This window comes from Heptranchias perlo, chromosome 36 (assembly GCF_035084215.1).
Source record: "Heptranchias perlo isolate sHepPer1 chromosome 36, sHepPer1.hap1, whole genome shotgun sequence".
Lineage (NCBI taxonomy): Eukaryota > Metazoa > Chordata > Chondrichthyes > Hexanchiformes > Hexanchidae > Heptranchias > Heptranchias perlo.
The window spans coordinates 8800180-8818190 of NC_090360.1; the positions used below are offsets into that span (position 1 = coordinate 8800180).

An 18011-nucleotide genomic window follows, 5' to 3' on the forward strand; every position below is an offset into this window, starting at 1 on the left:
CAGCTTTATTTGAAATCACAAGCTTTCGGAGGCTTCCTCCTTCGTCAGGTGACGAAGGAGGAAGCCTCCGAAAGCTTGTGATTTCAAATAAAGCTGTTGGACTATAACCTGGTGTTGTAAGACTCCTTACATTTACTCACCATCAATGGCACTCACGTTAGCTTGTGTTGGGTTCAAAGTAATTTTAAAGAGAAAGTATCCTTTTTGTCGGCCTACTTGGGCTGAAATGAACTACCAAACACAACCATTCGCCCTGAACAAAAAAAAAACAAAAAACAAAACAGATCCCTTCCTAAACCATGTTTTTTTTTTAAAAATAGAGGGAGCATACTAGAAATGTTAACGATGATCTATCTTTGGAAAGAAATTTAGTAAATACCATTTTAAAGATGGCGTGGAGATTTTAATTAAGTGGTTCGAGAGCTGCACTGTGCAGCTTCTGATTTTCAGTCATTGTGGGTAGGCTTACAGAAAGAGATACTGTCTCTAACACACATTAGCTGTACGCACTGATACAGTGAAGGAGTCTCGTTACCAGCTCTAGAAAGAGTCTTCTGTTGGTAACTTCTTGTGTGTAATGGAACAAACCTCCTAAGTATCATTTTCCTTTCCTAACTCTCTCCAACAGATTTACTGTCAGCTGAATACTGCAGAGTTGAAGACATTTTTTTTCCCCAAAAACACCCCTTTTTTTAGTGTGTGCGTGGAGGCAGAAGCAGGTTAGTTCTCCGGGAAAGCTTGATAATGACAGCAGAAGCTTTCCAACATCAGAGGTCAGACAAGCAAATGCACGACCACCTTTGATGTGGTGGAGAGGAATGAAAGTTTGCAGCAAACCCATGTACTTCAGCCCAGTACCGTCATAAATATTTCCAGGAATAGACTTCTGCTTGGCAGCATTTTCTGGTTAACAGATAAAAGTCTTTTTCTAATGGAGTGAAGAACACAGATTTTTTGTTTTTGCTGAAGGGGGTAATGGGAGAAGAAGCCCATCCAACAATACCAAAAGTATTGTCTGTCTGGAAAAGGTTGGGCTCCACCATATTTAAACCAGGTGGGGGAGATTATTTTCTTTTTAAACCACCTTGTATTACTTTTACACATTCCATGTAAAAGACTGTCAATGCATGTAACCCTCTGACGTCCCCTGACTTAAGTTTCTACCAGTGAGTGACAAAACAATGGGATGCTTGTAGCAACTTTAACAACATAAAGTGCTAATCGCCCTTGTATTCCATTTGAGTGAAATAACAGTGAAATAAACACATACAAAAGCAGACCAGATTTGTATGGAGAGAGGAAAAAAACAAGGCAGATGAAAAATGTCAGTGCTGTATAGAAAACATTCCAAGCCACATTACACACTCAAACACAATCAGACAGGAATATTTGCAGAGAATTAGTTAAAATGACTCTTTAGATGGCAGATTCACTAAGTTACTCGCCACTGTTTCTGTGGGATCGTCAGCAGCGACTCGACCTTCACTGCATCTCACTCTGTCCTGTTAACGTAATTCTGATCTGTGCTCCCTCTCCTGCTGTGTGTTGGCAGAGTTAGCACACTGGAATACTTTCGAAAACACTGGCCCCTCTCACTGGATCTCTCTTTGGCTGAATGTATCCCAAGTGCAAATGCAAAGGTCACTTTGAAACAAAGGGCAAGGCGCACAGAAATGGCATCACTTACCTGATCAGGCATGGAGTGGCTGAGAGGCTTGTCAGGAGTCATAAGGCTGTTAGGCATGTCTGGAGGATGTGACAACTGGGGCCCATGCATGAAGTCATTCATAGAAGTACCGGCAGGGTTGCCATGTGGGAAATCGAAGTTCCCATGGTTGGGGTAAGTGTTACCTTTTGGGAGGATTAGGATAGTGTTATTAACAAGTCTGTCTTCTCAAGCTACCTGCATTCAGCCAAGACTGAAGCAGGTTCAGAGAAATTGGTGCAGCCAAAAAAAGTCAGCTCCAACGAAAAGGAGTGTTAGTTTGCCCTTTGTAACTAGGGACCATCATATTAACAGCTGCAAAAATGAACATTTCAAGAAAGCGACAGAAACTCATGGGATAATGAAACATATCTCAATTCACAATCATCTTGAAAAAATACCGACATAATTTTTTTTTGAAGTCACAGTACTCAGTCCTCCTCACCTTCCAGCAGCGTATTCAGAGTGTGACTGTTTTCATTTCCTTTTGATCTGTAGCCCTGAACAATGAACGACAGCTGGACACTTTGCATTAAGGTATTTAGATCGATTTATATTTCAATTTCTGGGTGCTCTGCAATTCTTGACACAAGTCAATGTGGCCATCTCGTGTTTGGCAGTAGAAAGCTCTGGTTTGACCTCTGTGGCCTTGCATCTTTTGTCGTATAGGTATACTATTCATCAGGGTTGACAATGACCCTCCTTCCTCAGCTACCACATCCATTACAAAAGCCAGAATTTGGCTTTGCCATGGCCTAGTGTGTAAACGCAATAATCTGCAGTACATTCACTACAGACCAGTAGGGCCTAGGTTCAATTTCCAGCTTACAGTCAGTTGAGGGCAACCAAGGCAGTACTAGGGACACCACAATTGGCCTCAGTGCCCCTAAGCTACTGAAAGGTAAACATAACAGCCAGGGTTCCTGCTATTCCTTGGATGCAAAGTATGGAGGTTGAGTGAGGACAGGACTGAGCTCGGCTGGGGTACCCTCCACAAGTCAATCAGTCTGCTGATGGCCATTTTTAGTAAAGTAAGGACTGCCTCCCTCAACATATAATATACTCACGACGGTAACTGTAAGAAAGCATGAGATGGGTAAAAGCCACAGGACCAAACAAACCTGCTCCATCCAGAAGTCACACACAATGTATTCTATTAGAGATGCTACCCAACCATTTAATCGTTTACGGCATTGGTTTGCATAAAACTCACTGATCCCTCAAATCATGCAAAACTTCAAAATATTCAGCCATCCTCATACTTCCATTGTTTAATTCTTTCCAGCTGTTCTCCAATCAAAATCCCTGCCCACAGCAAAGGAATCGTAATCCAACAAATACATGACCCTTTCAGTCTATAACTATCCTGAAAACCACCAATCCCATTTCCAAACAGATATTTATCCAGCTTTTTATTTTTAGGAATCTCGGCCCCAAATGTTTTCTTCTGAGAATTAAATATGATGTGTAAGTCACAGATTTATGGTCCACCAACTTGAGGTGTGATTACTCCTCAGTTTGATTTTACACCTTTACTCTACTTTTTACAGTAGCTTGATATCTGGCCAAAAGAAGATAAGCGGAAACTGGTGGATCTGTGCATTTGGCATCGTTCCTGTTTTAATGCCCACATCTATTATACTGTATGTAAAAGTCTAGAATTCAGCTAGAAAGTGTCAGTTGCTCTTCTTGGGCCAGATTCTAATGTTGATCTCTGCATCTGGTACCTTTTGTTGAAAATTGGGACTCGGGATGTTAGATGCCAACAATCAAAATACACTCATACTAATGTTGTTGACACATACAAAAGACACATATTAACCTGCATAATGAAAAATCATAATTCTGTACAAATACCAAGGTTGAGAACAACTTGAAGTATTTCTTGACGACAGCTTTATTCAGTTCTCGAGCAAGCTGGATAAATGCAACGTTTATGATATGTATGGATGTATAAGGAAATTCTAAATTCATGGAGAAACCTACCCGGGTTGCCATATTCATTGCCACTGTTGCCTCCTGGTGGTGGAGGTAGGGATGGGTACGGTGACGGGCCAGGTCCAAGGGCTGCAATCATCTCCATGACATTTGGCATAATCATCTGGCTGGGGCTCATGGTCTTAAACCTCTTGGACAGAGGACCATCTGGGTCATCTTTAATGTGAATGTCAGACTTCAGTGGAACTGGCCTCCAGCTGCATGTCGGATCAATGGTAACTTCTTCAAACTCAGAGCTGGAGTGACACAAAGAAGATTTAACTAAATACAACAAGCTATTACAATTCGTAAATATTAGAAGTCATCTCATATTTCCTGCAGACGTCTGTTACTTATAGATGAAAAATGTCTCATGTCTAGCACACTCCCGAGCTTCACACTTTGCAAAATGATCTATAAAAAAAAGGTACTCAGTTCATGCTGGGTTCTTACCTGGAACCAGAAATTTACAAGCAGGTATAACTGGCATCTGAGTGTACACTCTGCTACAGTAACCTATCTATACCACTTCTGCACAGAGTACTTAAAGGACAGCCCAGGTTAAACACAGCTCCAACTCTGTAGCTAAACATCTCAAGTGTAGTCTAGATTACCCGTGACCAACGACACGAGATCAGCATATGTACACACAACTGCTCATTCAAACTCAATTTAATTTAAATAAATAGATGGGAAGAATGACTCTGTGGGTACTGGCACAGAAATTATGTGATTTGTTTGTGAAAGAAATAAACAAATTGCATTTACATAGCACCTTTCACAACCTCAGGACATCTCAAAGCACTTCATAGCCAATGAAGTACTTTTGAAGTGTTGAAAACACAACAGCCAAGTTGTGCACAGCAAGATCCCACACACAGCAATGATATAAATTACCAGTTAATCTGTTTTTTTTTTACTGATTCTGTTTGAGAGGTGAATGTTTGCCAGGACACCAGGAGAACTCCCTTGCTCTTTTAGTAGTGCGATGGGATCTTTTACGTCCTCCTGAGAGGATAGATGGGGCCTTACTTTAATGTCTCATCTGAAAAATGACACCTCTGGCAATGCAACATTCCCTCAGTACGGCTCTGAATTGTCAGCCTAGATTGTGTGCTCAAGTCTCTGGAGTGGGACTTGAACTCATGACCCTCTGACCCAGAGGTGACAGCGTTACCACTGAGCCAAGACGGATGATGGATTTCCGATAAGTTTTTAAAACGTTATTATAGATTTGTGGATGACTCAAGGATTCTTCTTATTGAAAAAACAATGAATATAATATTTCACGCACCAATTAAGAGATTGTGTTCTACTGGGCACACTCAAAAAAGTGCTCTTGAGAACTGGAAATGTCCAGAGAGAAGGCAGCAGAGAGAAATGAGACTGAGGCAATGCTGGTTGTGACACAGAACCTTCTAGGAACGTCACTTTAGATCCTCTCGAATGGACTGGCTTGCCCAGAGGCAGTATCATCCAACGCCAACTTAACAGTGCTTTGCTGACATAAAGTGCTTCAGCCAGATTTCAGTTATGAAGCACAGGCGAGTGAACAGAAGTACGATTTGAAATTGGAAAATGGAATTCATATGACGTACAGAAGTCACTTTTTTTTTAATGTGTAAGTCTAGTTATATCCATCTAAACAAACAGCTTCCAAGTCAACTCCCAACAAACTCTGGACTTCTGTTGATGCAGCCGTGTTTCCTGCACAATAGGTCAATCGTGATGTAGAACCTTGATTAAACCTACTTTTGAATGTTGGACAGGATGCTCCACATGTACTGGTCAACTTCAAGGCCTTCCAGGAGTGCCGTTTTACTGTCAATGAGTGAAAAGAATATTGTCAATATTTTCTTACAAGAGAAAAAGCAAAAATAATCTCAGAATAAAGTGCAACATTCACTGAAGGTTTTTTTTTGGAAATAAAACTTTAAAGGGTTTCGATAAGGAGAAACTGTTTCCACTGGCAGGAGGGTTGGTAATCAGAGGACACAGATTTAAAATAATTGGCAAAAACTCCAGAGGGAAATGGGGAGAATTTTTTTTACCATCTGGAATGCACTGACAATAGGTGGTGCAAGCAGATTCAATAGTAATTTTCAAAAGAGTAATGGATAAATACTTGAATAGGAGAAATTTGCAGGACTATGGGGAAAGCGCAGGGGAGTGGGACTAATTGGTAGCTCTTCAGAGAGATGGCACAGACATAATGGGCCGAATGGCCTCCTTCTGTGTTGTATCATTCCATTCCTGACGAACATCGACTGAAAGGAGGAAAATTTTAAGCTAATCTCAGAAGATGTCAGGAGGCTTTTCATTTTCAAACTTCTCCTCAAGAGAATACAAGCCTGCATTTACTATTGCCCAAGATCAACTAGCTTTATGACTCAATAATGTACAGGGCAAACAGGTCCTGCCTGATGCCAACATGCGAATAAATGCTTCCAAAAACAAAACCAAACACCTATTTTGTCACAAAGTGGTATATCTTCTGCTGTTCACTAATTTTAGCGACAAAAAAAACAATTGCAAGTACAAAACAGCTTCCACACATCTACTTATTCACTAAAATTGATGACTGGTGGGAATAAACATCTCTACATTTAACTGAGTATTCCCACGAGTACTTTTCTGTTCCATTGAAAACAGCAATTTTTGTCCCATCTGAGAGAACAAAAAGACTCCCCGCAAAGGTGCTGCGCCCATTCTTTTCAATGGATATAGATATTTGCATTTATATGGTACTTTATTTTGTCCCTCAGCAACATCCCACAACGCTTATAATAAGTTACTTTATTGTTATGTAGGCAAACACTACAAACCGCGGCGAGACAAATAACTAGTTAATCTGTTTTTGGTGGCGCCCTGCTCATCATGGAGTTGCGTCATGGAATTTTTTGAAAAATTCATTCATGGGATGTGGGCGTCGCTGGCGAGGCCAGCATTTATTGCCCATCCCTAATTGCCCTTGAGAAGGTGGTGGTGAGCCGCCTTCTTGAACCGCTGCGGTCCATGTGGTGAAGGTTCTCCCACATTGTTGTTAGGTAGGGAGTTCCAGGATTTTGACCCAGCGACGATGAAGGAACGGCAATATATTTCCAAGTCGGGATGGTGTGTGACTTGGAGGGGAACGTGCAGGTGGTGTTGTTCCCATGTACCTGCTGCCCTTGTCCTTCTAGGTGGTAGAGGTCGCGGGTTTGGGAGGTGCTTTGGGAATCTTAAACATTGACCTATCCTACAGGCTAATTCTCACAAACGAATGTAGCTTTCAAGGGGAGTATGTCATTTTATCTTTTGTCTGATTACGTTCCTGTGAAGCTACATAAATGCAAGTAGTTGTTGTTAAGGCTTACGTAGATAAAAAGAAGCATTATTTTAAAAAGCACCCCAAAGCAGCAACCAGACACCAAGGCATTGCATGGGCAAAGGCACACAAGTCTTTCTCAACAGCTCAATTTCTTTACTTACTTGCATACAGGACACCGCCATGTTCCTCTTTCACAGTTCAGTTGCAAGTACGATTCCAAATCAAAACACTGCAGTAGCAAGGGAACAGGCACAGACAATCCTATTAATGCTTATTACATACAATATCCAGAACATTAATCACGATTAGTCTGCCAGCAGATTTTCCGCATATTGTTTCCACTTGGAGTTCGTCAGCTTTAGGTTCAAGCTAATAAACCTCCCTCCTCGGAACAGAACATTTTGAAGTCGGGCATCATTTTGATAACACCAATTAATGCAGCAAAAAATAAGGGCAAGGGAAAAAAGGAGAAGGACCCACAGTTCCATATTTGCCTGGTGTACACCTATTTTCACTTGCTAAATTTCCAAAGATGAGAATGTTATTTTACTCACCTCAACAATGATACAGATGCTTATTCTATTTGTCAACACTTAAAGGGGCCTGGTCAGTGATGAAATAATGATGCTTCACCTTGTTTTTCTGCTCATTGTCTGACCTTCCTTGACTGAAGAAAAACAGCAAGTGCTGCTAAAACCCAAGGGAACCCACAGGTGTTGGTGGAACTGAGGTCAGTTCTTTTTGTTACATCTGAAGAGAACATGTTCTCTAAAAACATTGCAGGGTTGAAATTTTTTAAAATGGGTTGATGCTTGCATTAAAATAGTGCAGAGAGGAATTTAATATGACGAGTTAAGCGTTCATTCAGTGCCAGTTGCAATTTCTACTTTTATAATACTTGCCTTAATCGACTTAAAATGAGGCCATTCTGACTATATGCAAAATTTAGAAACAAAACATCGTTTGGAGTGACAAGTCTTTGAAAGGATCTTTTAGACTCAATCTTGCACTCAATAAACATCCACTTTAGCATCAAATGGACCTCACGATTCCCCTGGTCATGATATCCTTTCAATACACAGGCCATCACAGGCTTTGAAACAGCAGCTGGAGGTGATGTTTACCTGTACGTGTTTACAATCATGGCCTCTCGCTGGAAGCTGGATCCGCCTGAATGTGATCGGACACTTCAGGGACACCTTGATTGCTGTCTGCTCCACTCCATCTTCTCCATTTAATGTGGCACCGCCTGAAGAAGCTGCCACACTGCTGAAGTTCCTCTTTACTGGTGAACAAGAGGAAATAAGAGATTATCATCAGTACCATCAACACAGGGGCACATACCATTCTCTCATACCGAACTAGCCTTTTATTCATGAAAACTAACTAACTGAATCTCTGGCAGAATTCTTCATTATTCCGGCTGCCAGCGTAGCCAGCACTTGACATTTCATTAATGATTTTTCAGTTCAGTACGACTGTTTTAAAGCGTAACTTCGGTGGAAAGCCTGGGGATCCCTCAGAGAAACTGAGTAAATGGCCATTGTCGGGCTTTGTGCGCTGTTTCTCTGGAAGTTTCGCTGGTCTCCCACCAGAGCTATGGCAGGAGACAGCGAGAGCCCCCGAGGAATTTCAGGGCCTAAGCTTCTATCTCAGAGCCATACAGAACAGGAAGATCCTAAGTCGATCCCCAGTCTGGTACCGGCTTTTGGGTTAAAGACGAGAAAAAAAACTTGGTAAAGGTTCTTGATCCTGACTACCGTACAGCAACCTCTATTGGAAGTGCATGTGGGTGGATGGCAGGTAAGGGTGGGTATTGGCTCAGGTGTTACACCCTCCACAAATAAGACTCACACACGTATAATGGCCACTTAGACAAATAGAGAAGGGTGATTGGTGCCATCAAGCCACATCCTGGCAAGGTAGTCAATACCTTCAGGAGAGGAGCGGGAGAATTTTTTTTTAAGAAATGGATTAAATTGATGCCATGGCTGATGAATCACTCCTTGCTTTCTCTGCAGCACCTTTCCTGCATCTAAAGACACAGGGAAATGTGCCACGTCAATTCAGATGGCATGTATTTTCCCACAGTGGATAAGCTTCCCTTAAAAGTAGGTCCTTTTTTCCTTCTTTTCAAACTTCTACCCTCTTGAAGGCAGTGACTAGTGCAGCTCCATAATAACCATCCCCTAATATCTCATCCAATTCAGCATTTCACATGTGTGAGCCTGGACAGTGAGCGTCATTGGGGGGGGGGGGGGGGTAGGGGGGATGGCATTTGGATCATTCTCAGGTGAAAGCAAACTGAGGTGAGTCTACGGCCAGCTGTATATAATTGATCTCTGATTTACTACTCACAAGCTGATTACGTTACTCAATGAGATGGCGGTAGATGGTAACGCAGAAGTTTTCATTTTTTTTTCTGCCTAGTAAAATGATCGGAGAGGTTTTCTTTACTTGAGCACTATGGCAAGCTGCAGCTACCAGATCACATTTGTGCCTCGAAAAATAGCATACGAACGCTTAATCGGTTTGCATACAACTCCTTTGTCTATTTTAATGCAAATGTAAGGACTCTTACAACACCAGGTTATAGTCCAACAGTTTTATTTAAAAATCACAAGCTTTCGGAGGCTTTCTCCTTCGTCAGGTGAGTGACGCTCACCTGACAAAGGAGAATGCCTCCGAAAGCTTGTGATTTTCAAATAAAACTGTTGGACTATAACCTGGTGTTGTAAGATTCCTTACATTTGTCCACCCCAGTCCATCACTGGCATCTCCACATCATATATTAATGCAAGTGCTGATGGGTTAATGCCTCCCTTAAAACAGCAGATAAAGGAACGTCACATTTGTATGTTAATATGCAAGAGCATTGATTTCGTCCTTAAAAATGTAACCGGACAGCAGCAAGGCTTTCACTGTTTTTTTGTTCCAGTTATCTCCCTTGTGACTTTTGGTGAGATTATTTGAAAGAGTACCAAAAAAGCATTTGCTGAATATTGCAGCATAATTAGTATCGAAGCCCATCACTGTGTTACAGAAAGCTAATTGTTTTGTTTGCTCCTGACGTTGCTGTAATGAAAAGACTGGGAATACACATACATTCTGTAGAATCCTGTTCACATACACCTACTTTTTGTGATGCAATGTTCGGCAGGAAGCAGTCTTTTCTTCAGCAAGCCTTGAAGCACAGATCGGACTGATGGTCTGTGCACTAACTGCAGTACAAACAAGTGCGACTGGGAGGAGAGAGAGCACAGGATCAGTATCGCGTCAGGAAACACAAGGAATTGGTAAGAACTGTTATCAAATTATTCCCTAGGTAGCAATGAAACTGTGCATCAGTAGAAATGTATTGTGCACAGAATGGCACACAGCCTTTTGAATACTGCAAGCGCTTTGTATCTCAAAAACAATACATTAAATGACGAAAAAGAAACTGTCCATTCTGAGATTAAAAAAATAAACATACGATCTGATCTTAAACGTGTAGATAGTTTTCTATTCCTTCACGTGTTTTGAGAAAATGATTTACTGATATAAAGGAACCTTTCTCCACACTACTTCCTCCCTAAGAAGATTTTGATAGGAATTTTTGTTTGTCATTTGTTTCTCACCTTCTGCCTCATTGGGCAGGTACTGGATTTAACAGATTTATCAGTGTAATGAGGTGCATGGATTGAGCCACAAACTGAAAGGAACATTTTAGATTCCTTTACACAGGCACATTTCAAAATTATTTATTTATCTAAAAGTTTCAAGAGCATCTGTCACACTTCAGACACCATACCTGCGTCAAACGTATGAGCAAACATAAAGAAAGACAGTCATTTCATGCTGGTTTCTTCTGACATGGACAAGTGTGTGCAACGTGCAAGTACTTTCTTATCTGCAAACTCCCCTCACCAACAGTCACTAACTTCAGGCTGTGTTTACTTAAGTGGACTATAGATTAGTGACCTGAAGGAGGCAGGTTAGATTAAACACAGTTCCAACTTAGCAGCAAAATATTACATTGTGCACTACATGATATAATGCTGCTTTCATTAGAAAACAGCATATGATCTGACTAACCATGAGTAATGCCATGGGAAATCAGTGAGTAATTAATTAAAGTCTTGTGCACAGTGCATGTCACAATTTGAATGTGCGCACAGTACTAAATTTCCCAAGAACCAAGCAAAATACACAAACACTTCTTTTATTGTTGCCAAACACATTTCACAATATTCTTGCCTAATCCCAGATCTGTTTGCTCCCTCTGATTTTTTTTTAATATTCATTCATGGGATGTGGGCGTCGCAGGCGAGGCTAGCATTTATTGCCCATCCCTAATTGCCCTTGAGAAGGTGGTGGTGAGCTGCCGCCTTGAACCGCTGCAGTCCGTGTGGTGAAGGTTCTCCCACAGTGCTGTTAGGAAGGGAGTTCCAGGATTTTGACCCAGCGACGATGAAGGAACGACGATATATTTCCAAGTCGGGATGGTGTGTGACTTGGAGGGGAACGTGCAGGTGGTGTTGTTCCCATGTGCCTGCTGCCCTTGTCCTTCTAGGTGGTAGAGGTCACGGGTTTGGGAGGTGCTGTCGAAGAAGTCATGGCGAGTTGCTGCAGTGCATCCTGTAGATGGTACACACTGCAGCCACAGTGTGCCAGTGGTGAAGGGAGTGAATGTTTAGGGTGGTGGATGGGGTGCCAATCAAGCGGGCTGCTTTGTCCTGGATGGTGTCAAGCTTCTTGAGTGTTGTTGGAGCTGCACTCATCCAGGCAAGTGGAGAGTATTTCATCACACTCCTGACTTGTGCCTTGTAGATGGTGGAAAGGCTTTGGGGAGTCAGGAGGTGAGTCACTCGCCGCAGAATACCCAGCCTCTGACCGGTGTTCCTGTCTATATATTACATATAATGAACTTAAGTGTTTCATGCAACTCACCATCACCAGCACCATGGGAGACCCACTCTTGCCCTTTGTATTCTAATCATGCTGGGCCAGAATTTCTTGTGAAACTGTGTTCAAAGACAGGCTCGATCGAGGCACAAAGCCAATTTCCGGCGTAAAAAAAAATCAAGACAGTGCATTGTGCACGTATGTACGTTACACCCAAATTTCCTTGATCTTTTATGCCCGTTCTTCAAGTCCTGAGCCCCATGCATTACGACTCATTATCATCGCTCCTCCTCCTCGATGGTGAAGAGAGGGACACGTGAATTTCTTGTAATTAAGCTGGTTCAGAATGAGGGTAAAATTACGCCCAGAATTTTAGGCGCAGCAGGAAACAAAGATTTTTTAAAGTAATTTTCTTTACTTATCCTCATTGAGAACTACACTGTATTTTCTGTTTCTTTGGATGCATTCTTATGGCATCAGTAAGAGTTACATTAAAATTTGGAAAGCTTCCATGATTGAATTTTCTTAAAATTGCTATGCCTAATTGTGCATGAATGATGATTAGATGGCTTCAAACTCTGATTTTCATTCTTAAACAAGGAAGATATGTTCTGAGTTTTTGCTTTCCTCTCTACCTCTCTCTCCTCCTTTAAGACGCTCCTCAAAACCTATCTCTTTGACCAAGCTTTCGGTCACGTGTCCTAATATCTCCTTATGTGGCTCAGTGTCAAATTTTGTTTGATAATCACTCCTGTGAAGTGCCTTAGGACGTTTTACTACATTAAAGGCTCTATATAAATGCAAGTTGTTGTTGTTTGTAGAGGCCTGCGAGCAGATCATCTCTCTGCCCACTCAGCCTCAGGTGGCACATAGACCAGGGAGATTAGGGAACGAGGCAAAGAAAAACACAAAAAGGGATTTTATACTGTCACACAAACTAAGACAAAGTAACACAGGTTATCATACTTACACAGCAACAAGCAGTGACTGTGATCTGGATGGTGTTTCTTCCCGGTTGACAGACATGCTTTAGGTGCAAGGGCTTGTGAGAAGTCTTGTTGTCACCTCGCTCGATGGTGAGGGGTGTTGCATTCACACTGACCTGGACAGATGCCGGCCAGTTTGTGTTCATCTGCCGGTCTTCATGATGGTAACATTTAAACTGAAGCTCCAAGTCAGACCTGCAACAGATTGCAGTTCATTCTCGTTACAGAGGTTGTGCATGTTCGCATCTTTAACACAAAATTTTGGGCCGAAGACGCATATATTCAGCGCTAAGACTTGCATTTCCAATTTGGCTGCTTCACCTCCATACAGACTTAACCCAAGTGGTTCAGTGCAGAGTCGGCTCCACTGAAGCAGCTGGAGCTGACACAGTGCCCAGTCCCGGGAGCTCCGACTCGCCTTGCGTTGGAGCCAGTACGCGAGTCCATTGTGTTTGTGGCCTGATGAAATAGATGGTCCACGGAGGAGCCTTCAATTCCCTCCTAAACTCTGTCAGCCACCTTCTGTGCAGTGACATTTGAGTTTTGAAGGAAACTGGAGCAACCTGAGCAGCATCTTATGGTCCTCTGTTGTCACCATTTCTGTCCCCACCTTTCCTAAAGCCGTTAGCTTCCTCCTCATTCTCACAGATGCCAGACACTCTCCGGTATATTGTTCAGATGCCCATTATTCACGTGCTAACCGTAACAGTGTGGTCAGTAGGTTATGTGACCACAGAGGTATCACAGTTGAATCCAATCCTGCCCTCGCCCGACATGTACTTCCAGCAGGGGTCACTGGATGGCGATCGTATGTGGGGGGAACCTAGTCAGTCTTGTCTCCTGTAAGTCAGGATTGCTCAGGCCAATGGTTGAACCCCAACTAACACCCTGGCTGAGGTCAGCTAACTCAGCGCAGACTGGACAGAACAGGACATCAGGCTACAAGTTATCCTTCCCGTTTAGGTGCCTTTATAGTGGATACATGGAGTCCCACGGGAACATTGAACTGGACACCCACAACTTCCAACTGCTGCTTTTCCTGTTTATGTTGGCATTGCTGCTCCTGAAAACAATGCAACCAGCAAGTGGTAAGTGGAGGCCTGATGGAATCTCAGAGACCCCTTGAAAGTGCGGGATGTTCTTACCATTGTATATCCAAGTGCAGTGGATGCTTGGAGATTCCCTGCTGTAGACACCAGTACTTTAATGTAAAACCAACTCCCGAGGACATGGTGCGACACTCCCCATAACCTGGCATTTAAGAGACCTCTCATTTTAGCCAGAAATGCCCTGGTTCCAGCCTTTGAATTGCACAGATTGGAGATGCTACTACCGTGTGGTGGGGATTGAATACCACGACCCTTGGTGCTTAAATGCCTGCTCAGTTGCCAGCAATTTTGGTCGAGACTCCGCTTTGGAGGCTCAGTCCCTGCACAGCAGGTGCTGACAATCTAGCAGCAGGGACGGAGACAGGCATTTGGCACCGCGATTCTAACAGCAGTTGGGATGCCTGCACCAAGTCACACCTCAATGGTGCAGCATACAGTCATGAATACAAGTCACCACAAAGCATTAACCGTGGATTTTCAGGCCCAAGGCGCACAGTGCTCCGCAGAAGCAAACAACTCTATATTACAATATTGATCTGGATCAACACTGCTCCATTGCACTGTCGAAGTTTATAGATGTGGGTTTATTCAGCAATCTTGCTCTTGGTAGGGAGCCTTCACTTGATGGGAGTGCGGTTCTAAGTACAACACTGTAGTTCCAAGGCTCTGACAAGTGCTTCCATTGGGAGTGCAGGATAAACCCAAAATGTGGTGAAGTCTTACAGAGAAGCAACAATGACATTGCTTCCAGAGGCCAGATCTTTAATATACTCACCCTAATATTAGCTATAAAGGCCCTGAAATTCCACTATGAGATACCAGTGTATGAACAGTAATACATTTATCTGAAATTCTTCGCCCTGATACGTCAGTAGGTGTGCTAATCCAATTAAAATTGGCTGCGTTTAGTAATAGCGAGATTTGCAGTTGTACCGCCAGAAAGTGGGAGGACATTAATCACCCAACACTTTGCCTGGAATATTTAATTTGATGCAGTCAACACTACCGCGTGGGACTGTACACGGGGCGCAACTCTGGGGCTCGTCCATTACAATTCTGTGGGATGTTAACTGTAACCCCGGCACTTACAGATGCCTTCAGAAGAGATGGTGAGAAACCCCATGTGCGCAGAGTGAGAATAAAATAATTAATATATATGGGTAAATGCCTCTGCTAAAATAGCAAAACAGATAAAAGTGTTTGTAAACTAGAATCTCACGGTATCATTTCAGCATCAAAGGCCCTACAACCAAAAAAAATTCAGCTTTTTTATATTGCCTGAAATTGGATAATAAAGCCTCGACTGGACATCTTGGATTGCTCCATTGTCAGCCATGGTCTCAGTGGTGGTACTCTCACCTCGGAGCAGAAGGTTCAAGCCCCACTCCAGAACATGAATACCTTGTCTAGACTGACAGTTTAGTGCAGTGCTGAGGGAGTGCAGCATTGTTGGGAGGCGCCACCTTTTGGATGAGACCTTAAACCGAGACCCCGCCTGTCTGTTCAGATGGATGTAAAAGATCCCATGGCACTATTTGAAGAAAAGCAGGGTAGTTCTCCCCGGGGTCCTGGCCAACATTTATCCCTCAACCAACATCACTAGGACAGATTCACTGGTCATTTATCTCAATGCTGTTTGTGGGACCTTGCTGCGCGCAAACTGGTTGCCGCGTTCACTTACAAAACAACAGTGACGTGAAAGGCGCTATGTGAATGCAAGTTCCTTCTTTCTTTGTTCTTACCTCCACATTAATGTTTGGTGCACTGACTGGCGCAAGTGGAAGACGTGGTTACTGACGGCCAGGTTGTGCTCCAGTCGGAAGGGCTCTAACACGACACCATCTCTTACTGGGAATGTCAGCCGCAGCTCATCGGTGGGGTTGGCTGAGACCAAAGAGGGAGAGAAAGTGTCAACTTTCCCTTTAGCATCTGTGGTACAGTAAAAACGTGGATTTCATATCATCACAACGGTTTCATTTTAACGGAACAACTCTCCCTTTCTCACCCCCACCCTCCCCCTCCCCAGACTGCACATCTTCTCCGAGCTTGGAGAGTGGAATAGCCTGGGTCAAGGAGTTAATTATGACTACCGTTAATTCGACTTCATGAATGGCCCGCAGGAGGTAGAACTTAAACTGGCAAAGGCGGAAAAGGACGTTTTTATTTTACTCCTTCCCCTCACCGCCCGCCCCCCGACCTCGCCCAACTCCTCATCCCAGAGATAAAAAACCTTTCTTTCACTTGGAGAAGAACTGATAAACTTCATCCAATCGAGGCAAGCTGGTTTGATTGACAGGCAGCCCCTGGGGAAATCCACAAATCTTCTGTATGCAAGTCAAGCATTTGATCAGATCATGGCTGCAGTTTGACGTAGTGAAGTTTAAAAGAACGACTCACGCACGTTTCAGAAGGGAAAAATGTTATGAAAACCGCCCCCCCATTAATTTTAAACAATATTTTAACCCTTTGAGGATTGAGGATGACATACAATATTACAGATTTTAGACTAAGTTATAATTATCATAATACTGAAGAAAAATCAAGGGCATGAAGACAGCATGGCCCACTGAAGCCTGTCCCTGAAATATTCTCATCCTCCCATCCAACTGTGTTTTAAATGCCCCTAAACACCACATCACTATTAGTCTGCCTGGCAAATTGTTCCAGATGTTTGTCACCCTTTGTGCAAAGGACGTTGTTCTGGTCTCTGTTCTAATTTTATTTTTCACAAGTTTAGATTTATGGCCTCTCGTCCCATTGCACTGGCCTAATTTTGAAGTAAAATTAAGGATTTACCGTATTACATTTTGGGAGAAAAAGTACATAGATACAAAAGAAAGTCAATTAATAAAAAATAATTAGGGAGCACGGTTTTTAGATTATGATAATTGGGTTCCTTGTATAATTTAAAACTTTGCAGAGATATGGCCGCACAAATACCCAGACAAAAAGAGTCAATATGCTGCACACTTTGAATGGGTTAACATTAAAGCAGATGAAGGCCCTTGATAAAAACGCTTTAACCGTCTGTACGACAATATTGCAAAGTGTGATTTCCAAGCTGTAGTGTTAAAAACAAAAACTCCAGACCTTACAGGCTGGTACTCTGGCAGAACAGACTGACAGTCATTTGCAATGCCTGCCATTCTTTTCTTCTTACCATTTAAATGACACCAAGTCCTGGCAGACCTAACTGTTCAGGACACTCGTTGAATGTGAAACTAATGAACTCAAGGGGGAAGGATTTGTTAACCTAAGGCCATTTTAAGACAAGGTGAAATAAATTGTGCAATGGAACCTAGTGTACTGAAACTCAACGTCAAGCAGATCTATATTTTCTTCGCCATTAGATTCATGGACACTTTTCTATTCTCAACCTATGTTTTTCCTGTGCACTCTCTGATGCTCCTCAATTCACACAATGACGCAGAATACAGCGCATAACCTTAAAATTGGAGCTAAGCCAGTTAAAAACCCAGCAAAAACGCCTTCATACAAAGGGATGCGAGAAGGTAGAATGTTCTTCCCAAGAAGATCAATGGGGTAAATTTCCTTGGGGTTTGTGCTCCACCACCATAACTTCCACGGAAACCTCGTTTACAGCAAGAGAAGCCTCAAGGAAATTGACCTGTCCACCCACCGCCTTATAGATGCGAAGTCAAGCAAGGTGCTTGCAACAGAAAGTGGAGTGGAGGTAGAAGATCAGCCATGATCTTATTGAATGGCAGAGAAGGCTCGAGGGGCTGTACGGTCTATTCCTGCTCCTATTTCTTATGTCCCAAAGGGTGAGAGATACTTACTTAGGAATCTAGATCATTAAAGGAAACGGAGAAAAGATTTGGAATTGGGAATAAAAAGATACAGCCGTCGTGGCTTACTAATAGCAGGCAAGTTCAATGGGCCAAATGACCTACTCTTGTGCCGAGGGGAAGATTCGGCGATTAATGCCAGTAATCTCTGTGGGCATTCTCCTGTTCGCCGTGACTTCAGGGGGAACCCTGGTGAAAAGGTGGAAATGGGCGTTTCCGCTGTTCCTC

General features: G+C 42.8%; 1 protein-coding gene across 15 annotated transcripts in view; it reads right to left on the reverse strand.

The window, feature by feature from the left end:
* The window catches only part of zmiz1a (zinc finger, MIZ-type containing 1a), a 375723-nt gene that overhangs the window by 8344 nt on the left and 349368 nt on the right, over positions 1–18011 (reverse strand). For 11 of the 15 annotated variants that reach the window (XM_067972510.1, XM_067972507.1, XM_067972509.1 and 8 more), the window contains 8 exons: positions 15717–15903; positions 12850–13060; positions 10129–10234; positions 8117–8277; positions 7154–7221; positions 5435–5503; positions 3692–3939; positions 1688–1851 (listed from right to left, as the gene is read on the reverse strand). In XM_067972510.1, coding sequence (XP_067828611.1) covers positions 1688–1851; positions 3692–3939; positions 5435–5503; positions 7154–7221; positions 8117–8277; positions 10129–10234; positions 12850–13060; positions 15717–15903 — 1214 coding nt within the window. The remainder of the gene's footprint in view (positions 1–1687; positions 1852–3691; positions 3940–5434; positions 5504–7153; positions 7222–8116; positions 8278–10128; positions 10235–12849; positions 13061–15716; positions 15904–18011) is intronic. The other 4 variants (XM_067972517.1, XM_067972508.1, XM_067972512.1 and 1 more) reach the window with 1 other exon arrangement.